This window comes from Gallus gallus, chromosome 6 (assembly GCF_016699485.2).
Source record: "Gallus gallus isolate bGalGal1 chromosome 6, bGalGal1.mat.broiler.GRCg7b, whole genome shotgun sequence".
NCBI classification, from domain to species: domain Eukaryota; kingdom Metazoa; phylum Chordata; class Aves; order Galliformes; family Phasianidae; genus Gallus; species Gallus gallus.
The window spans coordinates 31860429-31886906 of NC_052537.1; the positions used below are offsets into that span (position 1 = coordinate 31860429).

Here is a 26478-nt window from a genome sequence, read left to right on the forward strand (position 1 = left end):
GCTTTCTCCTGAAATCCATATATTCGCAAAGGACACACTGGCAACTTTTGAAAGACTTAGTGGGAATGTACCCAGAATGGTGAGGTACTTTCATATGAAGCATTAAGACGACAACGCATTTCCAACTCAGCTAATATTTATGAGAAATAAAGAATAATCCAAACCCAGACTTAACTACGGCTTATCCCACTTTACTCTCTAGGAGGGCTGGAAACTACTTGGAAATCATTTCTTCCAGTAGGCCTGTGAAGGTGTGGTTAGAGCTTTCTTTCCTTCTCACCAGTAACACAGCAGCCAAAAATGACATCTTTCCTTTGTCCTCTACCCACTTCTAACCTTCCCCGCAGACACAGGCGAGCAGCGGTCTCCTGCAGACTAGAAATGGTAAGAGCACTGGTGAAAGCCTCACAATGAACTTAGATTCACTTCATCTGCATAGCACTGCAGCCTTCACAGTCACTGCTTCATCTATTGTTACCAATACACCACAGATACTGTTCAAATACTTTCTACTGGAACCAACTTTCAAGCATCAGTAAAGCTGTAAACTATTCTTTCTAATGCACATACCATACAGAATGCGATGGCTTAACTCACTCTGGGTATATTTGTTTTGGTTCATGCTAATATATTGAAAAGCAGTATTTTACTTAAAGAATAAAACACTACTTTATCACTTCTGTTTTTCCTGGCTCATTTTACAGTGAAGAAAAATCACGGTCATCTGTCTCTTTCCAAGATGTACATAAATTTTAATTAAATTTATTTTAATTAAATTTTAATTAAACTCCATGCACAAGCTCTAGTTAGAGGTGCAACAAAAGTTAGAGGAATCAGAGATAACGGTTTTAGGAGAACAAGATACAAGGAACAGTGACTGGAGTAAGGGAAGCAGATTTTACTCCCTAAGCCACTGAAAATTATTTGTTAGCATCTTGCTAACTACTTTCTAAGACAAAGCACACTGAGATTGGCTGCATCAAGCCAACAGGTCAGCCCACAGAGAATCATGATTTTGTTTGGAGAAGAGAAGGCTCTGAGGAGACCTCATTGTGGCCTTCCAATACCGAAGGGAGCGTATAAACAGGAGAAGGAAAGGCTGTTTATGAGGGTGGATAGTGATAGGACAAGGGGGAATGGTTTTAAACTGAGACAGGGGAGGTTTAGGTTGGATATGAGGAGGAAGTTTTTCCACACAGAGTGTGGTGACCCACTGAACAGGTTGCCCAAGGAGGCTGTGGATGCCCCATCCCTGCAGGCATTCAAGGCCAGGCTGGATGTGGCTCTGGGCAACCTGGTCCAATAGTTGGCAACCCTGCACATAGCAGGGGGGTTGAAGCTAGATGATCTTTAAGAACCTTTTCAACCCAGGCCATTTTTTGGTTCTATGATTTGTAAAGGCCACAAGGAGACCTAGGGAAAGGGATGGTGATCTCAAAATACATAGCTACCATTACCAAAAGTGCAGTGAGAACTGCTCAGAACTTACAGGATCCATCAGACTTTCAAAGTAATGCTATCTCAAGTACACAACATCAAGATTCTGTTTTGAATACGGACATATAAAAACAGGAAGACAAAGAATAACACCTGAGCTATAACAAACAACAAGACCCCCTACACGTACGCCCTTTCTGCAACCTACAGGATACATTTTTACCAGTGTTTCTGGTTTTCATTTAAAGACTTTCTCAATGTGAACCATGGAACAAACTGTTTTCAAGAGTTTAAGTACACTGCTGGTACAAGCTCCTCACGGCTCACCCAGTCCAGTTGTTCCACGTGGGGTCCATGAAAGCTGAAGTGCTGAGAGCATCTCAGGATCTCAGAAACAGAGCTCATGCCACTTCTGCACCCCTCAGACTTCCTACAGCTGAACAAGCAGATTGCACAACCGAGCATCCTTACCTCTCACCTACAGTCTTTGGATATTTGTCTCATTCAGACAGAAGTATTCACCAGGACAGGACAAATCCTGAGACCATTACAGATGTTATGCCATCTCACCAGGGGTAAACAAGTCAGTGGATGAGTTTATTTAAAATACTCATGATAAATCTGAAGAATGTTACAGCACATCATCTGCCTTGGGTTCTGCTTCATGTCTCATATCTTCTATAAGCTATAAGTTAGCTAGAAAAACTTTTAAAAACAATGGATGTGCATGCAGACATAAGCAAACCTTTCCCATCTGAAACTGTGCAGAAACAGACCATTTTTTCCTATAGGACAATGACCTGTTTTGTTTATAAAAGAATAAAAACGCAATTAAACAATCTTATTACAGAATAAGTCTACATTTTCCAAGATGAAAAGTAAACATCTGTCTATGTGGAAAATTTTGAACTACATTTGACCCGGGACACCACCTACTCGAAACAAAAAATACAGTCCTGATGAATTTATTATTCCCATTTAATGAATATTCCTCTCCTATAAAATTAACCCTCTTTTTCTGAAACACTGAGTAAAAACAACGTTTCAAACTCCCCTTATCTGCATTTGCAGTGTTTAATGTTACTCAGTGTTATTAACGTAACTGAAGACTACTTTTCAACCCTTTCCAAATCAGCTCTCATTACCCAACACTGCCACCTGCTGCCCATTTCCACATAGTTTGTTTCCAAAAAAGTTTACATGACTCAAAGCCGATTCTTTTAAAAACAAGAGGGGCTTGGAAATTTGCACAGCACACCTACGTGGTCAAACTAAAATACAGTCTTGAAGATTCCGGACAAGTTTCCTATGGACTTGCAGCAGTACCAGTTCTGTGCAGCACTGCTGGTTTTCTGACAGAGCTTTCCTTTTTGTTCAGATGCAAAATCGTTGCTGAAAGCCTGATGCTGGTGGAATCAATGATCGTTCACGTTCTTTTGAAGTGTCAACCTTGAATGTAGCCAACCCACAGGAGAAGGCAAAGCCTTTTGAAAACAGAAGCACTGTGATGCTCTCATTAACACCAGCACAATATATAATGGGTGAAAATTAGGAATTAGTATGATGTCCCAACATATTCAGAAACAACGAAGCATGCAGTTCTCACCAGGATTTCAACCAAAGTTACCCACCATGTAACTGAAACCCAGAAAATACCCTCTATGCCTCTGTAACACTGCGGAAACTGCACAAAACTGGAAACGTGACCTGTAAGATGAGGCCGCCTCATCTGCAACCCTTGGGCCACAAAGCATTTGCAAGATGCAGCCATTTCCTTTTCCCACTCAGGCTGTTACTCAGATGACTTCTGACAATAACCTATCTACCTCTTACCACATCCCACAAGACCAGAGCATACAAGGAGCTATAAGAGTGGCAATCCACAGAACTCTACATCAGTGTGCCAGCAGCAAAACTTCTGTTACAATCAGAAAGATTAACACAGTGGAAGGGCAAAACAGGAATGCAACAGCCAAGGGACCAGTGCAGATAGGATGGTATTTCAAAGGAAAAGTAAAGGTGCTCACCCATCTCTGAAGATCTAGGCTTGCAGGAAAGACTCCACACACAGCAGGGATCTCCAACCAGAGATCCTTCCCCAGGGGCAGTCAACCTTTAAATGGGGTCTAAGAGAGGTGCAGCCAGGCTTCAGCCCTTCTGGTCACACAGCTGAATTGCCTTCACCTGTGCTCCCAGGACTGACCGGGTCCTTTCCCCAGGTGCTCAGTCAGTGGCTCAGGCCATGACTCAGCAGTTACCATACAACTTCTCAGCATTTCCTTTTTACCCAAGGACTTCTCTGCAAGTGCAACAGATAGGGCCATGGCACACAGAGAATACCAGCTGTAATATATTGTGTCAACAGTTAAGATGATTAAGGTTCAAGGTTGCCTTACTTAGTACACACACTTACCATACTTCCTTACAGAAATGCGACACTAAGTTCACAATAAGAAAAAGGGATAAATTATTACAGATTTTACAATTTCATAGCTGCTTGCAACATTGCTTTTCTAAGCCTGTTATCCAAAGTCTAAAACAAGGCAAGCTCCCAAACAGATGAAAGACATTTCCTGGTTGAGGTTATTTCTTACAGAAAAACAGTATCTGTACTTTTCTTCTCCCCTACCCCTGGAAAGTTATCTAATTGCCTTTAAGCACACACCTTTAGACTGGATGTATTTCTAGAGCCAGTCAGGTCTGCGACAAACAGGCTATGAAAACATAATACAGCCTTAAGCAAGTTATTAGTGGAGTATATTCACAGGCTGTACAGTTTGCATAACAAGACAGCCTACAGATATGATGAAGTATACAAACAATACTTACAGTACTCTTATTAGATCTCAAACTGGTTTCCCACTGCTGCACAAGAAACAATGTGAAGCCTTAACCTAACCCTGAAGCTAGCACTCTTGCAGCACCAGCTCTTTGTCTTACACAAACACACCTCAAGGTACCTAAGTCTGAGCAACAGCATCCCTATAGGAAAAAGGAAAGCTGGATTGTATATCTTTCTGCACACAAAAGTATTCCAAACTGGAAATAGATCCAATATCTGATGACATTCAATCACCTTGACATATATAACCACGATCTACATAGCTTTCAAACATCACAACTGTGAGTTGTACATAGGTATTTTCAGTTACTAAACTGAAAAGCTGAGATGATGGAAATCAACCTCCAGGAAAAACTATAAAAACAAGTAACATGAAGCATCTATCAATACATATGCTATAATTCCATAAATTGGCGAGGGTATAAAGAACAAGAAACAACAATTTCCCAAATTACTAGGCAAGATAAAAAGGATTTTAAAAACCAGTAATGAAGACATATTCCAATTACTACCAGAAACTTAACTACCTGGCTTTGGTGGTGCATGAACAGTTTTTGTAGAAGGTGATGGTTCTCCAGGGACTGCTGCGTCTTTATCTCCACATATCTGAAGAGAATCCAACTCTGCCTTCTTCACATTCACCTCTTCTTTTGTTTCTCCTTTGTCCTCATCTTCATTCTCCACTACGTCTGCGTGATCCTCATTTAAGGGAGTCAGTTCAGCCTCACTGACATGAGATTCACTTCTATGTACAAAACTGCATGAGACCGCATCCTCTATATGGGAATCCATAGGCTCTTCTGCAAACAAAAATTGCTTGAGTTGATTTCTGTGTAACCACAGCTCACACCCTGCACCATTAACATTGAGATCAACTTATTTCCAATTCTGGAACTGTTTTTCCAACAGATACATCTGTTGGAATAGTCTGAAAACAGAAAGCTTTTTTGCCAGTCTTACTAGCATGATCTTATAATTGATAAGAGATTGTTTCTTTCGATTAAAATGGGGCAGTCTTCACTAATTTCACACTACAAGTCTTGTTACAAGAGGGAAATTAGGTCTTAGAACTGACACAACAGGTTCCACCACAACTAAAAGTAGGTGGTTTTGGTCTTGGTTAAGCCAAGTCTGTCACCTCTCAACCACCTGGAGGAAAAACCCTTCTTGTTTCTCCTTCCTTTTTACTGCCCTGCTTGGTCTTCTCCAGATTATCACTTCTATGACAGCTAATAACAGTCTGCTTCTCTACAGTGTCAGCTACAAAGCAAGCTTGTGTCTAGAGATAAGAGTGAAAATAGGCCGGTACATGCAAAAAGCAACAAAATATCCTTCAGTGGAGCAAGGCAGCTGCCACAATTTGTTCTCTGCACTACACTGAGCCTTTGATTCAAAATACTGCAGACATAACCTAGTCAGGCCTTTACAAAGGGGACTGCATGGAGAAAGAAAACAAAACAAATCACACTGATGGCATTCAATCATTCAGTCAGCAACATCATCTTCATTTCAAACATCAGCCTTGCTTTTTCCAACTCTAGGAGTTTCTTACCTTCACTCACTGCTTTTGAAACATCTCCTTTCGAAATGAATTTCAACATTTTCTTCAGAACTTTCTTGTGAGATTTGGAGGTCTGAAAACGCAGTGCCTGGCATCTTGAAGAAAAAGTTATGACTGCTTCATATATTTCTTCAGAATACAAGGAAATTTATGAAATAAGTGGCCAAATAGTTTATCAACACTCTTGATTTGATAAAATTATGCTCTCCTGCTCTTCATAATATCATTATTATAGCAATACACACGCATTCAATAATCACGAAAGTATATCACTGTGACCTGAAGCACTGCAGAAAGAAAAGTTCTCCCTAAGAGGCTAACACACCAGAATTCTTCACTTATTTATCTATAGACACAACGTTGTATCTAACCACCAGGGACAGAAAAGCATATCTAGAATCATTTTTATCTGTTCAACTGACAACCTCTCTTATTCAGGCTACTAAAGGAGTTTTGGAGAGACAGGCATTCTGGTTCACCTGCACCATCAAACAAAACAGCAGTCATTGAACTCTTGTCTTGGACTGCAGCGCAAAACAAAGGGGAAGGGTACAGACTGCATACAGGAAAACATTACAGAGCCAATGACAACAGCACAGAGTTGCCAACGTGCCTGGGCAGAAACTCACTAGAATATACTTGGTATAATGAAAAGTAGATGAACTTAAGTCCTATGTGTTTAAGCCAACAAAGATTGGACACACTTTAGGTGGTCAAATCAGTTATGGTACTATAATCCAAGTCTCTTACCTTATTGTGTATTGAGGACAACATGTTTGATTCATGATAGGTTTGTAGACATATTTTCCACTTCTAAAAATAATAATAAATACATACTGTTTTTCATCACTGCTTATCTTACAACATAAACCAACATTTTTGTTTAAGTAGCAACAGAATCTTACACAAATAGTATCAAAAGCTGAGAGGGAAGCTCTATAGCTTTTTGCCATTATATTAAAGTATTATCCATCCAGAATAAATAAATTTAATTAACAAAAGTTCACCAGAGAGCACAACTAAGAAAAGCATGTCGTATCTAGTGTGCTTTCCATGTATCAGAACAATACCCTAATCTCCAGTACGTTCCCACCTGAACATTATTCCCAGGAACTAACTAAAAAAGCAAGGTGACAAGAACTCCCTATAACACTGTAACACAATGGAAACTGCAGCAATGATAGCAGAGTAGCCAAGTCCTAGGCTGCAGCAGGTGAGGATATGCTGAAATGCAGCACCAGTGGACACAGAAACAAAGGAGAGTGCTTCTCTTGGAAGGCCTCAGGTGGGCAGGGATCTCCAGCAAGAGAGACCCTCACCTCCACTGCCAACCCTTAAGTGAGGTCTGGGAAGAGGTGGATCCTGGCTCCAGCCCTTCCAGTCACTCAGCTGCATTGCATGCACCTGAGCTCCCCTGGCTTGGCCCTGCCTTCCACCAGGTGCTCAATCACTGCTTCAGGCTGTGACTTCTTACTACCACTACACTCCCCTTGCACACATTATACTCTGTAATTTCTCCTCCTTATTTGCTCAGCAACTTCTGCAGGCATAAACTCCAATACTGACAACAAAAAAAAAAACCATCCACATACCCCTAAAAACAGACTTTAGGAAAAGTAGCACTTTCTGTGGTCAAGGGATTCTATTAGAAAAGGAGAATGAATCTGAGCTAGGGACATTTTGGTATCACTTCAAATTTACCTTCGCCATCCCCTGTCTATGAGGTCCTGGTAATCTTGAACTGTCATTGAATGTGCCCACATGCCTGAAAGAAACAGTAACACACTTGGCAACAACAACTACACTTTAACACATTAAGATGTAACAAGTTCTACAGAAGTTACTCTACAGAAGTTACATAAAACTAACAGTTACACAGCCAACAGGACACAAATAGATGTCTCTCAAGGACATGGCATATTCATCAATCTCATTAGTGACTAATTTCAACACCACGTTCAACATTAAAAAGACAGCAACAAAAGTGCAGTTTTCCTCTCCCCCCATTCCTTCCCTTGGGGCTGGGATGGTGCTCTCCCTGGGCTGCCCAAACAGAAATGCTTTAAGCTCCCAGTCTTGCCGTGAGGATAAGCTGACTTTCTCTGAGAAAGTCACCTGGGAAACACGAGGTTTTGGCCTTATAAACACAGCCTTGCCTAAGCAAGCAGGCTCACCTCTGTTACTCAAAGAGCACAACAACCTGTAACTTCTGCAGGCAGCTACCTACCGCTGGAGGACCAAACAGCGGCATCTAACACGTTTGGGACTCACAGCAAGGAGCCTAAGGAGAAGGTCCTAAGGCTGAGCATAACTACCAGCACGTAAGAGCTGGACGCGGCCCTGTCGGTGCACTCCTGCCCCAGGGCAGAGCACGGAGCCGCAGGGACGGCCCTCCCTTCCCGCGGCCCCCTCAGAGCCCGGCACGGCCCGCTCCCCGCCCGCCCGGCCCGCACCGTGGGAGAGGTTGCCGCTCTCGTTCTTGCAGTAGCCGCAGCGGTACCCGTCCTCTCCCCCGAAGTACTCGACGATGGTCGGCGAGCTGCCGGCCGCCGCCATGTTCCCCGGCTCAGGGCAGCTCCTTGCCACCCGCCGCCTCACACCGCGCTCCGCGCCGCCCGGAAGCGGCCTCCGCCGCCATCTTTGCTGCGGGCACGGCGCGGGCGGAGCCGGCCGGAAAGAGCGGCCCCGACATCTTCACCGCGCTTTCCCACACAGACCGCCGAGCTCCTCCATCTTTAGTGAGGGCGGTCGCGCTCCCACAGCGGCGCGGCTGCCGGCACCGGACCCGTCCCGCCTCCCCCCGCTCACCGGCGGAGACCTTCCCCTGCGCCGAGGCGCAGTAGCCGCAGCGGTAGCCCTCCTTCCAGCCCCGGTACTCCACCACGGCGCGGCGCATGGCGGCCCTGCTCCGCCCGGAGCGCCGCCCCGCCCGGCTCAGCCCCGCGGTACCGTCAGTCCTCGAGCGCCTTTAATCACCGCAATGAGCGCCCTGCGTTCCTCAGTCACCTCACGGTGAACTGTTATTCCCACGAAGCCAAACGAAGCCGCTAGTTTGGGCGTGTTTACCAACAAAACCCAACAAACAGACGGATGGATGGACTGAGGCCACGGTAGGAGCTTCAGCACAGCAGTAGTAAGTAGACAGTAAGGTAACTGTGATGTGTGTACAAGACAGCTTTAAAATACCCCAATGTTTCAATAAAAATAAATTTAATATTACAATATATACAGATAAAAATGTATTCTTCAGTTAGGATTTTAAGTATTTTTCTTTAAGGCACCTAGAGGGAAAAAAAAAAAGAGAAGAAAGTAACAATGAAGATTTAAAGCTTACCACACAGATGAGGTAATACAGTAATTCAGTCCTATTGCTTAGAGGATTTGGGAAGGAACCAGACAGGTTAAGCCCTTCCTCAGACTACTCTTAACCAGCTCAGCTGTCAGTACATTTTAAGAAACCGTACAGAAACTACAGTGTGATTCTTCACAGCAAAACGTTCCAGGAATGTAATTCACCTGTGGAATGTTGTATTGAACTACCATCAGATATGAGCTTGTCAGTTAATTACCCTATGGATGACTAGATGACCCAGGAAGGGATCAAGAATACAGAAAGCCAGGATGTCACACAATTAGCTACATGTAACATCACACATTTCTCTGCAATTCCTCCATATGCATAAGGAACTCATGCACTGTAGCTTTATTTTGATGTATTAAGAAAACTTACTTGAAGAATTAAGCTGTCTCCATTTCATCGCTATTAGGAGGGCTGATCATAGGTTCTGTTATCTCATATGTTTCTACAATTTCCTAGTTAGAAAGGACAGAGAAGTATGTAAGTTACAGGGCTGAACTATTTAAATACAAATGCACTAACCACCAGGGCTAAATGAAGTTTCCTCATACTAAAGCACTACTTTGAATGTCTGTTCTGTACATTCTGAGGAGAAAGCTTTAACTGCAAAGAAACTTGATCAAAAATAGAGGACAATGAGGAAAATGTTCTTCCCCCCAGGAGCAAATATCATATATAAGGGGAAATAATTGATTACACAGTCCTCACGAAGTAGTAAAAGCAAGTCATTAAAGTCAAAAGCACTTAAACTGACAGGGCTTCAAGGGTTAAAGATGAAATTGCCATCCCACTTCCCCATTTTCTTCCGGTTAAAAGCATTCATCAGATTTGTGGTTGTTCTCAAATCCATGAAATTAAATGCAGTAATATATGAAACAATAATAGTAATTTGTGAACATTCATCCTCATCTGTGTACATAACAACACAGCTCTCAGATGTATTCTTAAGCTTCAGGGGAAATAAATGAATCGAAGTTATCAAGTATTATACCCTCCATTCTTCATGGCTCAGGGAAATGACAACTTGGTTCCGTGCTCGAGCACTGTGGTCATCATTTCTTTCTTCAACATTCTGTACAGGCTCTGTTCAAAATATTGTATTTCCATTATCTTTACAGTTATAAAGGCAGCATCATTCAGGAACACAAAACCTTCACAAAGATCAATATCACTAACATGTACTCCACTAAATTCCTGCCCAACAGTAGCCTGTACTATAAGCTGCCTAGGAAATTTCTCTAGTCTTACCTCTTTGAAATTTAGAAACTAACTTCTTCCAGATTACCAGAAGGATCTGAGTGTTTTATCAAATCCCACCAAGTCTTAATCCCATTGATACCCTGTGAGAAGGAGAACTGGAGACCCCATACACAGCATTTCCTTTCCAACTGTTTTGAAGTTGCAGCACTTCTCATCTTGGATAAACAATGGAAAAATACATAATTTTCCTCAAAACACAGCTGTACTTATTAATCAAAATATCACTTGAGGTAACAGAACAACCTTTTATTACTAGTAATTTGTATAAGCCACCATAACAGAGGTTTTCCATATTTCTACATTTAAAGACTATCAAACTTTTCAATTAGTCTTATAAATCTTTTCATGCCATTCACTGCTTATCCCCATATCTCTGCTCTTTCAGCTACCCACCTGTAAAGCTTTGTGAACACATTAAGGTATAGCTACTTTTCAATGCTATGAAAAGAAAGTTATTTAGAGCTAGACTTACATACCTATTACTGGCAATTTATCATCATCCAGCTTTAATCTTGCTAAACCATCCTAAAAACACAGTGGGATTAAAGATTTCAGATGTTAGATCTAAATGAGATAATGCACTGTATGTCTTAATAGCCACTAATACATTACATCATCATAAACAAGAACATACATTGATAAGTAACCCTAATTAGGGAGAAGTAAGAATATATTTACAGCGCTTACATAGGAGAATGCAGTAAATATTAAACTGACAAGTAATAAATTCTTTTACACTAATGTGTACGCTTGAACTTTTTTGAAAAGAATATTAATGCAAACATTTTCCCAGTGTGAAACTGGCTGCAATAGCAAGAAAAATCAGAACAAAAGTAGTCTATTTCCTTTTTTATTCTGTTTCTAAAATACCATAGAGTGTTTGGGGAAAGCTAATCAGGAATTCTAATATTTAAATCCTATTGTTTCAATATCACACAAAACAAAAACAGCAAATCAAGATTTCCATACAATTCTAGCATCTAAAGTAAGATTGCAAGAACTTGTCTTCCCTTACCCTTAGTATGAAGGACACATGGAAGATGTTTTCCACAGTGCGCGCAAAGGAGTTTGGATCAACCACAAGATCAAAGAAGAAAATAGGAGTACAAGCTGGCAATGTCAGAATGGTTTAGTTAAAAAACAAGTGATACCCACAGAGCTAATACACAAACACAAACTAACATCACTACTCACTTAAAAAGCTAAGTCAATGCTTACAGTGACTTGCTCTAACGCTGACTTCAGAACTGTATGCATGTGGAAGAAAGCTTCCTGAGAATATTTCATTCCATCTTTTGGCCCACACATGCACACAGGCCAGTTTTTAGGTACACTACTATTTGATTTATCACTTAAAAATAAATAAATAGTTTAAACTGACTTTGCCATCAAACAGGTTGTGGAACCTCCCTCCTTGGAGACATTTAAGAGCTGGATGTGGTCCTGGACAACCAGCTCCAGGTGGCTTTACATCAGCAAGGGGCTTGGACCTGATGACCTCTAGAGGTCCCTTCCAACCTCAACCTTTCTTTGACTAAATGAAACCTCAACTGATTAGATTTCATAAAGAATACATAGCCAGCACGTGACCTTCAGAATAAACATTTCTACTTATCAACTCCACTTCATTTTGCTTCTATAGTTTAACAGCTCTTAACTGTGGAAAAGTACTCATATTCTCAAATTAATGCCATAGAAGCTGAGTCATACTTACGATCATTTCTAAAATGAGTCTGTAACAATCCCAAGATCCTCTCCACTTCTTTTGCTGTAGCTTCTTGATGAGACTCCTCCATTTTTTTTAGCTGTCGTAAGACAAGAATATGAAATTGACCTTTTATGAACTCATTACATAACAGATAGCATTTTCTCCATACCACACATACAGTTACAGACACTTATGCAAGCATCTGAAACCTTACTAAGTGATTTAAAATGAGTTCCCATTGTACCATATAAGTGGTGACCTTTCAGTTGATGCGTTTTCAGCCTTTTCTTTCAAAGTCAGAGCAAATAAGTTAATTTGAACTTGCCTTGATCTCTTCTGATGATTACTGTTCCAGGCATTTCAGTCTGGAATACAGCCAACCATGCAAATGAATTGGTAGGCAAACAGAATACTGATTATTTTCTTTACTTTTTTCTTCAATCAATTCAACCTCTGTCCTCTTTGAGTTGTACCAACATCTTAGAAAGACACTAAAGAATCTAAGAAAAATGTTTCATAAATATACTATCAGACTTGCAAAATCACAGTAAGCCAGAAACCCTTCATGAGACATTTATTATCATCTTTGTCTCTGAAACTGAGCAAAAAAAAAAATACCCCACCATTCTCTGCTGTATTTTGACACAGTCCTGTGGATATAACTGGGCATTTGACACCTCTTCATAAGCAGTAATGCCATACAAGTCCCCCAGATCTTTGTATGATTTTGGAAGGTTAGCAGGCATAATAGCAAAGTCTGAAACTTTTAGTGCTACACAGATAAGAGTTACAAATCCCAAAACAATAAAGATTTATATGTCACTTGAAATTATTCTGTTATAACAAATCATTAATAAAGACAGCAGTGCACAAACCTGAGCAGGCATTGCCCGTTTTTCTTCTCCTCCTGGAGCCTTTCTCTGCCTCTCAATTCGTTGCCTGGGCATGGGAGGCTCAGACTTGAAAGATCCCAACCTAGGCAGAATAAAAATAACATATGTGTATGGGAACTGTTGAGTCACGGCCTGAGCCACTGCTTGAATACCTGGGGAAAGGACCCAGTCAGCCCTGGGAGCACAGGTGAAGGCAATTCAGCTGTGTGATCAGAAGTGGTGGAGCCTGGATGCACCTCTCTTATTTAGACCTCATTGGGCAGGCTGACTTGAGATTAAACTCTACTCAAGCCCAGGGCATTAAAGGTAATTAGTCAGAATTAACACCACTTGGTGTCATTAGCTTGTGCTGCAATAAACTTACATGTAATGAAAAGAAGGTGCTCTCCTGAAGTACTTTTCTGCTTCTTCTCCCAGCTTATACCAGGCATTACTAGGTAAATAGCCACCTGACATGCTCTCAGAATCACTATCATTTCCCTCTGTTTCTGTGCGATTTATACCCATGAATGTCAGCTACAAAAGGAAAAAGAAAACTGCAATGAGAATTCCCATCAAGAAAGATTAGTAGACAGATCAATGGTGAAAAACTGTATTACAGTGTCTGACCTACTAAATTACTATTTAACGTCACAGTACAGCAAAAGACATTTAACTTTACTGAAGATATAATCAACATAGAAAAAGCACAAACTTGTGACTTATATGAACAAGTCATGCTGTATCTAAATAGAGGATTTAACATCAGACATTTTCATCTACACTAGACAACAAAATCCAAAACTAGTGCTGTGCAGAGAATCAATTTCATATAGAAATGAATGGCCTGTAGTTCCTCAAACCACTGTATGGAAAAACCATGGGATGGACTGTAAGAAAATGGAGCCTAAACTTAAATCTCATTTCAAGTGATCTTAAGCTTCCAAATATGAATCAATCTAGCATTTCCAAACACTTCAGTGGATCCAAAGAAATGTATTTTTCCCCCTTCAACAAACTTCTCTTTCTTATGTTACAAATGACTGCAGACACTGGAGAATACACACAGCCTTTTATGCTTTTCATTGCTTAGATTACCCATCACTCCTAGACAAACATCACATGAGTTTCTGCTCTCCAATTATTAGTGGAAGAAAATTGGAGTGCAGTGCTTATCCAGTCAACGAAATCAAGAACAAGAGTTGACTCCTGCTATAACCCCACTGATTGCAGCAGCAACTTCCCATAAGCTTAAGCCAAGCTTTCAGCTAACAATGATTATGAGCCCCACTGTTTCAATAGCTGCATTGATAACAGACTAACATGGTAGATATCCACTTACACATAGCATTTTTGTTTCCAGTAATCACTACTCAGCATTAGTAATGCCATGAAAAAGATAGCTATGAGTAAATAAAACCAATATGTAACAGTCTTTAAATTACGTATGGAGTAGCAAAGCATTTTGCACTAGATCTCAGTTTTTGAACACCACATACCTCCAGGAAGCCTATCTTTTCAAATATCATACAGCAGCGTATTTGGCCCAACCTTGCATCCCCAGCCCTTCCCCAGGAAACAGCTTTAATAAAGACATGGAATACTGGGAAAGAGTCTGCTTCAATGGTATTGTGAAGCCACTCTCCCACCTGGCCACAGCAAAAGCAGATAAACCTGACATCCCTAAAAACATCTGAATAATACCCATGGAACCTTGAGAACTCCATTCAAAAACACATAAAGCAATAGATTAGGTAAAGAAACTGCTTAGTGTGAAACAAGAGAACGATGTCTATCCAAGAAAGTGTTTAAGACTACCTTAAAAGCATGCACTGACTAACCTGTGATAAAGCAGCAGCAGTACAACCATGGGGAGAGTGAAATGCCTACATTTGAGAGTTAAGATTTTTACCTACACCAATTGGAAATGCTGAGTACGTGGTTTAAAGCAGTTAACAAAACTAACCAGAACATTAATCAAAGAAATTCAGAGGAAAACTCTTCTGTCCCATCAGAACTTGCAGGTGCTGCCTGGCAATCTCAGGCTTTTCTTTAGTCATTCTATAAAAAAATAGGGCAAAGCCTAAGTCTGGAGCTTACCAGATCTTCTGCAAATGTTAGTGAATCAAACGTTGTGATCTCTGAGCGCAACTCATTGGCTTTCTCCTTCCCTAGATTTGATGCCAAGACAAGAAATTGGGCATCCAGAGCAGCTTCTCGTGCACGGGAAACTGTTACAGAAGAACAAGACCGTATGTTAGTAACACACAATTGTCAAAAACCAAATTCAGCGTACAGGAGATCCTCAGCATGGAACTTTATAAGCCATTTTAGGGCAATGACCTCTAATGGAATTACTTACATAATACTCACATTTCCATTAGAAAAGAGAAAAGGAGGGGATGACTGAACAGGGGCAAGCACAGAACACACACATCACCTTGTAACAATGAAAAATGCATCTCATTCTACATTTGAGAGTTTTTTTCCCCTCCAAGTGGAACAAACCCATCTACAATTATATCTTTTGTGTACTACTTCTGTCCTACACAGTCAAGATAAATAATACTTGGATGCCAGCTTCATTCCTTTGCCCCTTTTTTGTTTATGAAAGCATCATCTCCTCACACTTATTTGACTGTCAATCACCTCTGATAAGGACTACAGAATTTGTTACCTCCACTGAATAGCTGATTGGCTTCCTCCAAAGCTTCTGTCAGCCTGTTGCTCTTGGAACTCAGCATATCCTCACGATTTTCTAGGGGAAAGGACACAAACAGAACCCTAAATTATTTAAATACAGAAGTATCAATAAATACACACACATACCTTAATCAAAACTGTCCTGTTCATACACCACATCTTACTGAAGCTGTGTTAATTACACACATTCAATGAGTTTTACTGCAAAGCTTGAAATCGATAGATCCCAGACTCCTCTTGGCTGCAGCTAAATGCCCAGATCTGTGCCAAAGCAGCCACTAATTACTGCTGGGGTTTCTGTGCTCTCACCTTATCCATTTAAATTAAGGACTTCAGAAAACAAAGGCAAAAAAAAATACATGCTGGGTGATTTCTGAACGTCTCCAGGTCGAACACAGTACATGCAAAGTACACACATGATTTAACAAGGCTTTCAGATGTGCAGCTCTCAGTTACTCTCATTCTCTTAGGAACACGCTCAGTGCCCTGGCATAGGCAGCACTGTTTTCCTTACTGAAGCACAGACTGGCCCATCCATAAATAAGGCCGTATCCTTTTACAACAGCTCTACACATTCAGCCTGCAGGAAGCAATCAGCACTTGATCCCGCTAAGGTTGGCACTGCTTACTAAACCACAGCTGTAAGGCCTTAATGAGAAAAGCAACACAGTGCAAACCTCCGTGGAAGCAGCAGAAACACAGGCACTCATCTGGAGAGCTGCTCGTAGAATCGCTTCAGCTGCCAGGGCGCCTTAAAGGCCACCTGGTAAAACCCTCTGCAGTGCACGGAGACACCCACAGCCCCATCAGGTGCTCACTGCCCCATCCCCTCATCCCCTGTCCTCCCACGGAGAGGTTCCATCCCTTGGGTCGCTTTCGTGCCTCCTCTACAGGCGCTCCCACAGCTCCGCGTCCCTCCCGCACTGAGCTCAGCCCATCCGCACGCAGCGCTCCAGGTGAGCTGTCCCAGCGCAGAGCAGAGCGGGAGGAGCACCTGCCGGCCTCGCTCACAACTCGCAGCCCCCGACCCTCCCCTCCCCCCGGCCCCGCAGCCCCGTCTCACGCTGCACGCTGCAGATGAGCTCCCGGTATTGGTTGCGGATCAGCCTCCTGTGGCGCTCGTCGCCGCCGCCTTCGGAGCTCCCCGGCGGCCGCGGCCTCTCGGACTCCGGCTCCTCTCCGTCGTCCTCGTCCTCCTCTTCCTCTTCATCCTCCTCGTCCCCTTTCTCGGAGGCCGGCGGGCGGCCCAGGCCGCCCGAGAGCCGCCGCTGCCTGCGCTGCGAGACGGAGCCGTTGCGAGAGGCGGACGGCAGCGAGAGGCGGCTGCGGGCGGAGCCGGAGCCCCGCGGGGAGAAGAAATCGCCGCTTCCATCCGACTCGGCCATCGCTGCCGGCGCCCGGGCCTGCGCGGCTGCCGTACGAGGAGCGGGCGGGGCGGGGCGGGGCGGGGCAGAGCCGCTCTCACCCGGCGCAGCGGCGGGGCGGGGCCGGCGGAGCCCGCGCGGGGTTAACGCGGCCCGAGGGCGGTGCGGGGCTGGGAGCTGCGGGGCTGGGATTGGGGGTGCGCTGGCGCTGCCCGCGCTTCTGTCCCTCGGCGGGGCGGAGCTCGAGCCCGTCCGCTGATAAAACCTCCTGCAGCGGTTATTTCTAGCGAATTCCGCTCGAAGCGCGCGTCGCCATCCGCCCAACCGGTGGGACCGGGAGAGGGCGCAGCCGCGCCACAGACCGGGAGCCCGCGCGCCTCATGCGTTAATAAGGCTGCTCATCTCCTGCGTTAATAAGGCTGCTCACCTGCTGCCGGGATGCCGATCCGAAGCGTCTTAGGGCGAGCCCCTCTAACGAGAGGAGCTGGGGAGGTGGAAGCGTTGGGTGGGTCGGGCAGCAGCCCAACAGCCGGCGCCTGTGCGGTGCGTGCGGCCTGGCTGACCTGCTTCTGGGCAGCAAATGAGACGGAGCCCGTTGTGCGGCACAGCACGCAGCGATAGTGAGGGATACGGCCCTTTCCAAGGGCTGTGTATAGAGCAGGGTGGGAGGTGAAGCAGTGCGTGGTTCAGTGCCAGGTGCAGGGCTGAGTGCCTGGCGGAGGAGATGCATTGTATCCAGCTTCAAACAGCAGTGTTGTGCTTCAGAAGATGATGGTTGCTTGCTTGGAATCCATGGCTGACCTTCCTCGGGGCTCCTTTTATTCATCGGGCACAAGAGCAAAACGTCCTACAGATTGCTCTTTGTCTCAAACATGCAATAAAATGGCAAAGCATTCTAAAAGAGGCAACGCATTAAAAATTCAACACAAAAAAAGCACAGTAACAGCCCAGCAAGCACTGTGCAGCACAACAGCTTGCTTCTAATACGAAATATACATTCATTCAATTGCATGAGGAGGTCTCAGACACGTTTCACCTCTACAGTGGGACAGAATCCTCTCCCCACACCCTTACCCAGAGGCTCGTGGTCCTGGCAGACGTGGGAAGCCTGACCACCAGTGAAGACTGAGGCAAAGCACTCACTGAGTACCTCAGCTTTTTCTATGTCTGAGGAATCCAGCTCCCCATTGCCGTTCATCAGAGGAGGAATACTCTCCTCGGCTTGTCTGCTGCTGCCTATGTACCTGTAGAACCTTTGTTATCTTTCACATCCCTCGCCAAGTTCAGCTCTATCTGCGCCTTGGCCTTCCTAATCCTATCTCTACACACGCAGACATATTGTGCGGTATAAAAGACTGTCAGCATTTACTGCCACATTCCTCCTCCAGGCTCACCTGGAGGAACCAAATGTGTGTGCGCTGAGCATGAAGGTACAACACTTCCAAGAGGACAGGGCTTCAGGGGTGGAGGTGTCAGCCAGCACAAACTCAGTGTGTTGTCTCATGACTGGAGAGTGACACAGAGCCACTGTGCCAGCACTGATTATCCGGCAGGTGGAACTCAGCTACAGCCTCCAATTGAATCCTTGTTCTTAGCAACACATGTTTTGTATAACTCATGACACACAGAAGCTCAGACAGATGCTGTGTTTCAGGAAGCAGCTCAAAGCAGTCCCTATTGGCATAAAATAAAGAGAAATCATGCTATTGTGGTGCTGAGTACTTAATTACCAGCGGTGTTAACTGTGTGTCTCGGGTAGGTCAAGGTCTGCAATCTGCTTGCTTTAAGGGAAAGAGACACATCTTAAACTGAGGCAGCGGTCACTGCATAGCAATGTTGCATATGATTGTAAAGCATCGACCTTCTTGCATTTCCCTTGAATACTCCAACATAAGTGCTCCTACTCGGGGTGAAGAGAGAAAGCAAGACATTCATTATTATCTAACCAAATTGCAACATAAGACCGGTGGCACAGTGATAATTACTCCTGAAATAAAGATAACAAACATAACGGGTGCTAGACTAACTGAAAACATGAGGAATGCAACGTCTGAGATACTTGCCATGCAGCTGCCAGCTCTGCAAGCAAATACAGGTGAGGGGACTTTCATTCAATGAGTGTGGCTAACTTAAATAATAATAATAATAATAAAAAGAATTTTATTAGCGTAGAAGTGCACGTTTATAGGTTATACATTTATACACGAGGTTCTTACAGGAGCTTTTCTTTCCATGTGTACGGATAATGCTGTGGGAGGTAAAGATCTGGCACCAGATGCCCTTCCAGCACAGTGGGTTAGGTTACAGCCCATCACATCACAGCATACGCGGTGCCTGTGCAAGAAGGTATTTTCAGAGGAGCAATTATTAATAGAGCTGTGAAAAACATGCGGGAGCCAATCTGCTGTGATGTCAGGGGGAGAAAGCAGACAGGATGAGACCTTTTTTGGCATCAGGAGCTCTTCATTGATTTGGAATGTTTCATTAAGTGAAAGAGTGACGCCCTGTTGCTCCATTAACACGTGAGAGTCCTGCTTGGCACAGACTAAAACACCCAACGCCTTCCACTTTCTCATTACATTCAAGGAGCAATTTATTTTGAAATAAAAAATACAGAACAGAGCTTTGAAAGCAGGAACATGAAATATACACATGCACATATACACATACACATATACACAGACGTCAGTGGTGCAACGGAGTGGAGAATAGCCAGACTGCTGCTGCCTTGGTGGTCCGGCCAATGCGTTTCTAATGGAGAAGCAAAGGAATTAAAATCAAATGCAGAACGTGTTTTTGCAACAACAACAACAAGAAGAAGGCAGTTAGTGCTCTGTGGAGTTGTGACCACAATATGGTGCATAACTGTGCAGTTATTTCGACGCTGAACTTCTGGTATGGCAGTAATTCCTCTCTTCCCAGAAAATCCATAGGAATCCCCTTTTCCTTATAGCAGTCTCTGGCAGTTATCACCCTTCAGACGTTGCCAACACTGTGCAAACAGTGAAGTGAGACCGAAGTGCTTCTGTGATTGGCTTTATACTAACAACTCAGTCATTTCTTCGCCCGTTGCACTGAACCCATTATGTTTCTATTACATGTGGCTAAAGGCACGTAACTTCATCTATGAAGAAAGGAACGACTTTTTCCTGTCTGAAATAACGTATTCCAAGGGAGGATCTTTCAGGGGCATGATGGAACAGAAGATGTGTTCTACTTAAAGTCACTTTGGTGATTGGTGTGGGCTTCCTTTCTTTTCTCTCCCACCCCTGGTGTGGGATTTTATAGCTAAGTCACCTATGCTGCAGTGGCATGTATTTTCCTAAAAGAATCACGAAGGTGATGTTGCGCCTGTGTGTAAAATAGGTCAGACTTGCTCCCTCTGGAGCAAAACAAAACCCAGTTGTGCGTCTTCCTTCAACTGCTGCGTTCAGACAAGCGGGCTGAGAGCTCCATCTTATCGGCAGGGAGAAGAGACGGGCTGCTCTCCCTCCTTGCCAAGCGTGTGGGTGAGAGAAGACTAAACACTGGCAAAGGGGTTTCGAATGGAATGGTGGCAGGAGGCTTTTCTTCTGCCAGGCACTCTCGTAGCGTTCCCAGACCTCGAATGTTTGTTCTGAACTCCAGCAAAGCATTCCTCAGGAAACACGGCGAGCAGTGCTGACTTGCAGTGTTTTTCTTGAGGCAGCTATCACTTCCAGCCATGCCGTGGCTGTGTGTGTTAGTGAGGAATGGTTTTCCCAACTTACTGAGTTAGCTGGGTGGAGAGGCAGCCTGACACTGCCTACTTATAGTCCTGCAGTGACTGCCAGAGGGGGAAATTCCAGTTACAATGGCTATCAGGAGCTCGTCTCACTGCCTTAGGCAAAAGGTTTACTAACATCAACAATGACAGCAGACTGCACGCCATGTACGGGACCTATCTTGTGTTATTCTCAACCAGCAACTGAGAATTCCTGTAAAGAACTGATGTGTCACAGCCCTGCAGATCCCTGGGTCAGATTCCTTGCACTTCATAGCTCTCCAGCATAGTGTTCTCAAACATAAGCCAATTCACATTAATAGAACACTTTCATGTGATCCAGGCAGAAAGGGGATCCATACACCAGCTAGGAGAGAAGGAGTGCAGAAGATTATAAAAATCAGTGGTAAATTGAATGGTGTATTTTCATTTTTAGTCTAGAGGAAAACTGGTAAGTAATATTTTATTAGTTCTTTAAAGTTGAAAATGTCTAGACTCAAAGCAGTTTGCTAATTATGCTTTAGACATTACTAAAAGGTGAAAGGAGTGTCTGTATAAGTAAAAGAAACTTTTCTGCTTACCAGAAAAAACACAGTGGTTCCTTTGAGGTTCTATAGTTTCATGATCTCTCGTATAACTTGTTTTACAATCCACATAACCTATAATGTAGACGACAGGATGATGACTATTTAATAGTATCTTCCTAAGACCAACAGATTGCTATTAGCATGCGTGTCCTAAGACAGCTATTGTAAAAACATGCTGCAGCATTACAGACTGTAAGAGCTGTTTGCAAATGCTGGAGTTTTTTATTATGGCACTGTTCCATGGTTCTTTTTTTTTTTCTTTTTTTTTTTTCTTTCAGAAATAGTTGTAAGGATTTGTTTCAGAAAGGACTGCTTGTTGATTTTACGTTGCCATGTAACCACCAGAATGTGTTTCATATGCAGGATTTCAGAGATAAAATTAGCTGGCTGTTCTCTGGACAGACTATGCAGATGTTTGACCATGTTCCTAAGTGAGAGCTGACCATCATCCACACCTATAGGTGGAAAGCTACCTCTGGTGACCCAAACCTCTTTCTTATAGATCTTCGGGTATCTAAAGATACTTCTAGCCTTTCCTGCTAAGAGAACTAAGATCAAAATAGTACTTCATCAGTTTGAGACTATCAAGGATTTTTACCATTATGTTATTACGTTGAAATATTGTTGCTAACACGTAAGGCCAGAGTGGCTTCAATTATTTCTGCATGTTTCTAATAAACAGGGCTTATATTGCCATTCTGTTTTGGTAGAGGGCTGGTAGTTGGCTAGAGGGGTCAGATGGGCCCATGGACAGAAAAGCTAAGCCTCGTTGTCTTAGTTTCCCTTACCCTGCCCTCCACATCTGCATCTGAATCTACATCTATACCCACATGCATGCATTTTTCCATCTTTGACACAGAGATCTGTGAGAATGACAGGTTTGGGTGCTCAGCTCTGTGGACCAGTTATCAGTTTGCATGTGCTCCCAAATCAGCTAGTTAGCATTTTTCATCAGGCGTTTTGACAGTCCCAAAGCAGTCTGTGGCAAGAAACTGAAGGCGACCTCATTGAGGAGAAAGGCCTTAGCTGGTCCATGTTATCTGAGAGCTTGGTCATTTATCAGTAAAGCAAGTTGTCAGTGACTGGCTGAGCTTCAGTTGTCACCTTGGCACTGGTTTGTGGGACAGGTTAAAAGGACACCTGTCCAAAGGCAGCTTGTCAGCCTACAAAAAGAAAAGGAAAGAAAAAAGAAGTGAAACAAACGTCCCCAGGTCCAGCAGTGGCCTTCACACCTGCAGAATGTGCCTGCAGAGCATTTCTCCCTTATAAAAAATCAACTTATATTGTAAATTGATGGTTAGTTTGTGTGGCATGATGTGGAGTGAGAGGAACAGGAATAGAAAGAGAAGAAATCGTTTGGAGACCTTACAGATGATGGGGATGGCAGAGGGAACAAGAGACATCTCCGTGGGAGTTCATACCATAGAACAACCTCCAGATTGAGGTGGGCTCCCTACATTCATTTCCAGCTTCCATTCCTCTGGAGGGAAGGAAGGAGGGTGGTGTTTGTGAAGAATATCAAGGATGTTCCTCTTGTCACCTGAGGCTTTCTGTAACATGCTCTTACACCTCTCATCTTTTGTGGCAGTATTAGAGAATGACTGCCCTGTAGTTCTGGGCAGCTTTTAATCAGCGTTGTGCTGCTGCTCCCCATGAGGAAGGTGAAAGCAAGCTTTCCTACTGACAGCTGCCCGTTCTCAAGAGAGATGGGGAGGTGGAGTCACTGCAGAAAACTGTCAGATCAGCTTCTGTGTTTTGTGATGCCAGTGGAACAAAACATACAGAAGCCCCTCAACTCCAGAACAAGTCTGAAGAGAGTGAACTTTTGTCCCGTGTCTCTGATCTAAGCTTAAACCCAACTAAAGAGCTTAAATTCAATTGATCCTACATTCAACCACCGCAATTAGTGACTGCAGTGTTGCACTGCTGACAGCCAGTCTCAGAGTAAAGACTTCACAGACTGTAGCTTTTCTTAACATGATCCTTTTTAACTATGGGTTTCACATGGGGAAACAAAGTCTGAGTTAATTTGTGTCGTTTTCCATGAGACACTCTTGTACACGGGATGCTGTGAGAATACGTCAGTCATCAAGACAGATACGGAATATACAAGGCTCAGCAAGTCTGACACAGTGCTGCACTATACATTCTTGCCAAAATAAATTTGTCATAAAATGCTAGTTAGGACTTGACAGACTCATGTAGTTCTCTGGTTTCACAGTAAGCATATGATCCAGCCAGCACCCGTGGTGCTTGGGCAAACCAAGACTCAGCCAGCTCTGAGTCCTTGCAAATGGATCAGGCTGTGTTTGTTTGCTTCATATCCAGAGCAGCGGTGTGCTGTGGGGAACTGTACAGGACTCCTAGCAATAGTCTGTCTGCATGAGTGAAAGGTAAGAATGATTTAATTTATCTAAATGAAATCTGCTTTTCTGAATGTAAGTAATCAGAAAAGATCCTCTTGATTCATGCGGGCTGGGTGTATAGCATAAAAACTCTTCCTAGCTACCAACCACAGTGAGTTAGGTGTCATGCTAATAATTCTTCTGGCTGTGAGCAGTTGCTGTATTTTCAACAGCAGTGTTTTAGAAGGAAACAAGAGCAGTATAAATGTGATTAAGAAAGCAAGATCATCTCTGTAGTGATAATGAAGGAAAACAGGAACCTGCAGGGGGGAGGAAACACAATGGCTGTGTGTGCAGAATAGATCTGACTGAAGTGATCAAATTAGACCAAGTGGCAAGGATTTGCTAAGCAGACCTTCAGGTAAGATAGCTTAAGGGCATTTTCTCCCATTCCCAAACTATGTTTCCCCTATAAAACCTGGAAAAAAAACAAACAACAACTGGGGGGAGATATACACCTCCTTTACCCTATTTTCTGTGACTCTGTTGAGCTGTCAGCCAAATAGCACCACCTCATGCTCTTAAGGTTCAGTGTCAGCTTTTCACTCACCCTCTCAAAGAGGCAGCGATATGTGTAGGTCTCCTGGAGCACAACTGATCTTTGATACTATCAAACTCAGGCATTGTGAGCACCTCCTTGCTGCAGCCAGAAGCACAGACTGCTGCAGAAAGAGAAGAAAAGTACAAAACAGCAGCTCACAAGTGCCAAAATCCTAACTGTTAAAGCACAGCTTAATAAATCTGCAGTTATGGACCTTGCATGCCTAGATTTTAATGAGCTCCATTTTGGTTTTTCCTTGGTACGGGCTCTGAATTCTCTAACACTATGTGATGTATTATACATAGCTGTCTTTCACTTTTGTTATTATTATCCTAGGATAATGTGAGCTGTTGTCCTATTTTTCATCCTCACAGAGAAAGCTTTTGATTAGTCTATCATGATTTGAGGTTTCTTAATATTTCTTTGTGTGTACTACACATGCAGCATATTGAACTGAAACTACAGTAATTGCTACTGGCTGCTGGAGGAGGCTGCATGCCTACTTGTTGCATTGTCCATTACTCACAGTTTCCATGCCATTTCCAACTGTAAACTGAAAATTATACTTCACCACTTTCTTTATGAGAAAAAGCTGCTGTTAGCCACAAATTTGGAGCACTGCACGATTTGATGGAACCCATATGAAAGTCTCTGCACGATGCAGTGGGATGGGGGACATGTAAATACGTGAGCCACCTAAAGTCTTTTCTCAGTTTCTGTGATGGGCCCTTAATTCAGTGCTCCCATCAGAGGTGATGTACATCAGGAGCATGGAGCACTGACGTATTAGTACTAGAGATGACGTTCTTGCACTGTAATAAACTAGCTTTAACTTGTCTTTGTTGTTATGCACTTTGTATTTAGGCCCAGCATTATTCCAATGTTTCAAGAGTTTTGGAAATGGATGTTTAAGCCTTTTGCATTAATATGTTCTGGAGTCTCAGGATATTTTTCCATGGCAAGTTCTGTTCTTATATCTGAAGAGGTTTAGGTCAATCTACGTGCTCTTGCACCTATCAGAAATCATGCTGTTCCTTCACCATACTTGGTGAATTCCAGTGTATGTATGTTTGATCACGTGAGAAAAGAATAGTCACATCTGGATACAAGAAGATACAATCTCAGATCAGTTTATCCCATTAGCTGCAGAGGGTGGTATTGCATATCCTCCAACCTTATGTGACCTTTAAACTGGACAAACAGCTGTGAGCCTTATTTTGTGCTCACCGCATTGACTTAAGATACAGATACTATCCACTCTGTGGGTACCAGAGACGATCATGGTTTCATGTTAGGACCAGAAGTGCTGTTATTTTTTCATTTAGTGGTATCTCCAAGTGCTTTGTGATTCATTAAAAGCAGCTGTTGCAACTGGGAGAATTCTCATGTTCATTTTGGAGCCCACATCCAGATATGAGTCCAGTCACAGGACTGAAGCAACAGAGCTGGGTTACAGACATCATTGGCAAAGCTGGGTTACAGACATCGTTGGTGCAGTTGGAGGAAAGCTGGACCAATGTTGCTCATTTCCATTCACTTTATTACCTTTTTATTTAAATTTTCCCAGTGCAGAAAGAACAGCCCAATGACAAATAGATAAATAGCAGATAAACAGAAACCAACTGTGGAATCAAGTTTCATCTGTTCATCTGTCAAGTTCCATCTGTCATAATGACCAAAACCAAAATAACTACAGCTGATGCTCAAAATGCATAATTAGATTTTGGTGTTAAAATCTTAATGAGATTAAATGGGGAATTGACACCTTGAACTGGGCTGTTTCTAGACTCAGGAAACCAATGTTGCAGATGAAGAATTGGGAATTTCCTGGGAATTTCCTTCCCAGTTTTACATTCGGTATTGCAATCTTTGCTTAGAAATGTAAAATGTGAATTCAGCACCTGGTTATCCATAACAACAGTTATTTTCTGTGCCTGGTCTCCAGGGAACCCTCCCAAATCAAAAGCAAGACTGAGTTAAAGTCCTGCAAAGCCTGAGCCCTGAGTATTTGCTAACGATGAGGAAACACTAATGCAGAAAATACACCTGTAAATGAAGAGTGAAATTCTGAAACTGGATATTGTTTATATTATTGGAA

At 43.1% G+C, this 26478-nt stretch overlaps 3 protein-coding genes across 21 annotated transcripts in view; 1 reads left to right on the forward strand and 2 right to left on the reverse strand.

The window, feature by feature from the left end:
- ATE1 (arginyltransferase 1) overlaps positions 1-8782 on the reverse strand; it is a 71469-nt gene extending 62687 nt beyond the window's left edge. For 3 of the 11 annotated variants that reach the window (XM_046942958.1, XM_015288684.4, XM_015288682.4), the window contains exons 1-5: positions 8649-8782; positions 7542-7605; positions 6591-6653; positions 5832-5935; positions 4807-5079 (exon numbers count right to left, since the gene is read on the reverse strand). In XM_046942958.1, the coding sequence (XP_046798914.1) occupies positions 4807-5079; positions 5832-5935; positions 6591-6653; positions 7542-7605; positions 8649-8736 (592 nt within the window). In that variant the 5' untranslated portion in view covers positions 8737-8782. Of the gene's footprint in view, positions 1-4806; positions 5080-5831; positions 5936-6590; positions 6654-7541; positions 7606-8067; positions 8260-8293; positions 8492-8648 lie in introns of those variants that run through there. The other 8 variants (NM_001079733.3, XM_015288681.4, XM_015288680.4 and 5 more) reach the window with 5 other exon arrangements.
- A 217-nt stretch (positions 8783-8999) lies between these two features.
- NSMCE4A (NSE4 homolog A, SMC5-SMC6 complex component) lies at positions 9000-17140 on the reverse strand. The gene is made up of 11 exons (XM_421797.8): positions 16805-17140; positions 15716-15796; positions 15139-15269; positions 13424-13575; positions 13042-13141; positions 12173-12263; positions 11474-11568; positions 10935-10983; positions 10190-10281; positions 9571-9653; positions 9000-9121 (listed from the first exon to the last, which is right to left on the reverse strand). Exons 1-10 carry the CDS (start codon positions 17124-17126, stop codon positions 9579-9581), a joined length of 1188 nt encoding a protein of 395 aa, XP_421797.2. The 5' UTR covers positions 17127-17140; the 3' UTR covers positions 9000-9121; positions 9571-9578.
- Positions 17141-21197: 4057 nt separating this feature from the next.
- TACC2 (transforming acidic coiled-coil containing protein 2) overlaps positions 21198-26478 on the forward strand; it is a 115663-nt gene continuing 110382 nt past the window's right edge. For all 9 annotated transcript variants that reach the window (XM_040702901.2, XM_040702902.2, XM_040702905.2 and 6 more), the window contains exon 1: positions 21198-23827. In XM_040702901.2, coding sequence (XP_040558835.1) covers positions 23817-23827 — 11 coding nt within the window. In that variant the 5' untranslated portion in view covers positions 21198-23816. The remainder of the gene's footprint in view (positions 23828-26478) is intronic.